General features: G+C 63.9%; 2 protein-coding genes across 2 annotated transcripts; one reads left to right on the top strand and one right to left on the bottom strand.

Annotated features, from left to right (window-relative positions):
* Nucleotides 1-990: 990 nt before the first annotated feature.
* MNEG_14964 (nitroreductase) lies at nt 991-2,124 on the top strand (the record flags this gene model as incomplete). The annotated part of the gene is made up of 2 exons (XM_014036564.1): nt 991-1,533; nt 1,750-2,124. 2 exons carry the CDS (start codon nt 991-993, stop codon nt 2,122-2,124), a joined length of 918 nt encoding a protein of 305 aa, XP_013892018.1.
* A 693-nt stretch (nt 2,125-2,817) lies between these two features.
* MNEG_14965 (hypothetical protein) lies at nt 2,818-3,471 on the bottom strand (the record flags this gene model as incomplete). The annotated part of the gene is made up of 1 exon (XM_014036565.1): nt 2,818-3,471. The coding sequence occupies one exon, from the start codon at nt 3,469-3,471 to the stop codon at nt 2,818-2,820; it is 654 nt and encodes a 217-aa protein (XP_013892019.1).
* Nucleotides 3,472-3,797: the final 326 nt, after the last annotated feature.

Genomic DNA, 3,797 nt, shown 5'->3' on the forward strand with positions numbered 1-3,797 from the left:
GGTGGGGGCGGGCGGGGGCAAGAGAGGGGTCATGCAGGAGGGCACGCTGGGGTGCGACCCAGCGGCTGGATGTCGAGAGAACATTGTAGACAAGGGCAAGAGCATCAAAGCCTGAATATTGGTTGTGGTCTGCAAAACAAACTTTCCGTGGCTTTGGTCCACGCTACACGTGCTGCTGCTCCTTACTACAATGACAGCACAGCTCGCAACATCATCAGCAAGCCGTCATGGTCACGAGAACTCACCAGCAAACGCAGCCGTTGTTCATCTCAAACACCTGTGGCCGGTGGAGCAGCGCGTGAGGGTGAGACAGTTGGATGGCAGACAAGACCACGCAGTGACACCCGAGTGACATCACCCACAATTAGCGCGACAGCCCCATTCATCCAGGAACTCCGACATGTTCTAGTACATCTGTTGCCTATACAGCAATGCGTCACCTCACCTCCTCCTGTGCTTGCATCACCAGGCAGTCATCAATTCCAACCTCTCCGAACTCGTTTTCGATGACTGCAATTTTCTTCCCATGGTTCTCAGATAGAATATAATTGATCAAGGTCGTCTTCCCGCTCCCCAAGAAGCCGGTGATCACTGAAATCGGCGTGGGAGCGGGGCCCGTGCTGCCCATTTCAACAAAATCCACAACAAGTCGCGATGCGCAGGTTAGACAGTCTGTATAACAGCGGTGGAGCGCTTTGGGTTCTTGAACGTGGTTGTGGCTGCGCGTGTGCCTTGTGCCGGCCGCCCGCGTCGGGCGTGAAGTACAGCGCAGGACGCTGGCAGCACCCAAGGGGGAAGCGGCTGCGTTGCAGCAGCGCACAAACATACCGGACTTGTGTGGCAAGGATGGCCTCCACACATTAACATGGCAGTACTGAGTATTTCATAGGCTGCTCCGAAAGTCTCGTGCGTGAGCCATTCTTCATGCCAGCATTCGCAAGCAGCGCACACTCACCTGCACACACCAGCGCATCCCTACAATCGGCAGCCATGGTCTGGGCACCAATCGGATCGTTAGTTTGGGGGACTGGTGTGGTGATCGGCGTCCTTCTCATGTATGTACAACGGGCCTGGCGCGGGTCGTGGGCCGGCGGGTTGTCTGAGTCGGCCGCCCGCACCCTGGGCGCAATCAAGGCCACCGGCGCCGACGCCCCGCCGGCGCGTTGGGGCGCGCGGGCGCCTTTCCGGTGGGAGCTGTCGCGCCGCGGTGTCGCCTGTGCTGACCGGCCCCCGGCCCCGGCTGCAGCCGTGCCTGTCAAGTCAGTCGAGCCCCGGGAGCAGCTGCCCACCCCTATGCAGCTGGCGGCCGCCATCCGGCGCCGCCGCTCCGTCTTCCCGCAGCACTACACCGGTGAGACCGTCCCGCCCGCCAGCATTGCTGCGATGCTGGAGGCCGCCGACTGGGCGCCCTCCCACGGCCGCACGGAGCCGTGGCGGTTCGTCGTGCTGGGGCCGCGCGGCATCCACGCTATGCAGGACGTGACGGAAGCCGCGACGCGGCGGCTCCTCGCGCGCGACCCATTTGAGCTGCAGGTGGGCAGGCGCAGGAGGGGGACATGAGAACAAGGGTGGTGGTCGGCAGAGGCTATTTTTTGAAACCAGGCCTGCTGGATCAGGCTGGACTGATAGCATGACTGTTGCCAGCTCAGCAAAGGCCCGTTATAGAATTAACTGCTCACGCAGTTGATTGGTCATGTGCGCGCGTCACACCGCGTGCCACGCGCACCCCTCTGACCACCCTGGCCGCAGGATGCCCTGGAGCGCCTGCGGCGCGACCGCGCCCACCGCTGGGCGCCCGTGTCCCACATGATCGCGATCTGCATGCGCCGCCGGGCGGTGCCGTCTAAGCTGATGCCAGAGTGGGAGGAGCTCGCGGCTGTCGCCTGCGCGGTGCAAAACATGCACCTCGCCGCCTGCGCTCTGGGTGTCGCGGGGTACTGGAGCAGCTGGCACGCGGCGCAGCGCGACAGCCCTGAGATGGCCTCGTTCCTCGGCCTCAGCGCGGCTGCTGGGGACAGGTGCCTGGGGTTCTTCGTCTGTGGCGTCCCGCGGCCGGGGGCGCTCGCGGCGGGGCGCGCGGCGCGGCGGCCGCTCGACAGCGGCAAGGTCGAGTGGCGCGAGTGACGAGGGGCAGCTGGTGGGGTAGTGCGAGCCCACCACCCACCGCGCCAATCGCACAATGTTCTTGCATTTTCCTGTCTATGTATGGAATGAGGAGGTCCGCTCTGATGAGCACGGGGCCGATGGCAGTGATGCTATGCCATGAGTAACTTATCTTATCTATGTATGACTGTTCTGGGGCTTGCAGTGCGCTGCTTCCACTTCGAAGCCGTCGGCCAATCCTCTTGCTCCAATCTTTTGCACCTCAGGTTGATTATGCACCTTTGACCAGGCCTGCTGCGCGACAGATTTCTCACACACACTGCATTCATGTATGCCTGATCATCATTTACCCCGTACCCTCCCCATTAGAAACAAAAGCCATGCTTTTAAATCAGATATACAGGGTATAGATTTACCGTGGTTCGGTCGCCCACGCTGTGTGCAAGCCGCCTCTCAAGCAATTTGACCGAGGCAGGCAGGTGGCTCACTTGGCCAGGGATTGTATCCCGCTGGGACACAAGGCCAACAGGGGTAAATAATTGAATGAAGCAGTTTAAATTATTGATATCAAATCGATAACGGCGCGCTACTGAACTTGTGTGTCATTGGGTCATCAGGCAGTCAACATTGTCAAAGAAATGAGTAGAACTGCAGTAAGAGGTGCATCCTGCGGTCACACGACGCTGGGCAACCGTGTCTCATCCCGGTCACAAATCACAGCAGGTCCAAGCTGTCTTCCTGCTTGGCAGCCACCGGCGCCGCCACCGTGCCTGGCAGCGGCAGCCGCCCCCCCGCGCCCGCTCCCGCCCCTCCGCTGCGCCCTGCAGGCGCCGCCGCCCGCGCCGCCGCCGCCGTCCGCCGCAGCTCGTCGGGGCCCATCGCCAGCAGGCGCTCGGCCATCTCCCTCGGGCCCGCCCCGTGCTGCGCGGCAATCTCGAGGAGCGCGCAGCACGGCAGCCACAGGCGGTCCAGCGGGGGCGGCTTTTCCACAGAGTACCCGAAAAACACGTCATCCGGGTCCTCTCCCTCCAGCAGGCTGGTGGCCCTGGCCGACCCCCCGCCGCGGCCCCGGTGCGCCTCTTCGTCTTCCGATGGAGCGGATGGCGGTTCGACGCCCACCCGCCCGTCCGCTCTGCTCACGCCCTCGACCTTGACCGCCGCCGCCGCGCCGCCTGCGGATTTCACCTGAGCCGGCCCCGCGCCACCGCCGCGCCCGCCGCCACGCGCCGCGGCCGTCGCAGACTTCTTGCCCCCACGCGCCCCGCGGTGGCGGGCGCTCCCCTCGTGCTCGCCTCCGCCCCCCTCCTCACGTAGCTGCTGCCTGGCCGCGAGCGCCTCGCGCTCCTCCACTGCAGAGTGGCCCACCATCTGAGCGGGGCCAGCGGGGAGGGCGGAGTGAGGCACCACACGCAGCAGGCTTTCCGGAAAGCTGACCAAACCCCTGAAAGGAACCCCGGAAAGAGCACCGCAGCTCATTTTGATGCGTTCCCCCAATGCAGCATCTGGTGTGCAGCCCAACACCGCAGTCCCCAACCCTGCGCTCCGCCAGCCCGCCCCCGTAAAACCTGCGTCGCATGCACCCGCGCCAGCTCACATCGTCGTGGCTTTGGATGTGCATGATGGTGCCACCCGTCCTCAAGTAGTCCACCACAGCCCGCGACGCCCCGTCCACCGCGCCCGGACCCGTGCGGCCG

Source organism: Monoraphidium neglectum (assembly GCF_000611645.1).
Source record: "Monoraphidium neglectum strain SAG 48.87 unplaced genomic scaffold scaffold04911, whole genome shotgun sequence".
Classification (NCBI taxonomy): Eukaryota; Viridiplantae; Chlorophyta; class Chlorophyceae; order Sphaeropleales; family Selenastraceae; genus Monoraphidium; species Monoraphidium neglectum.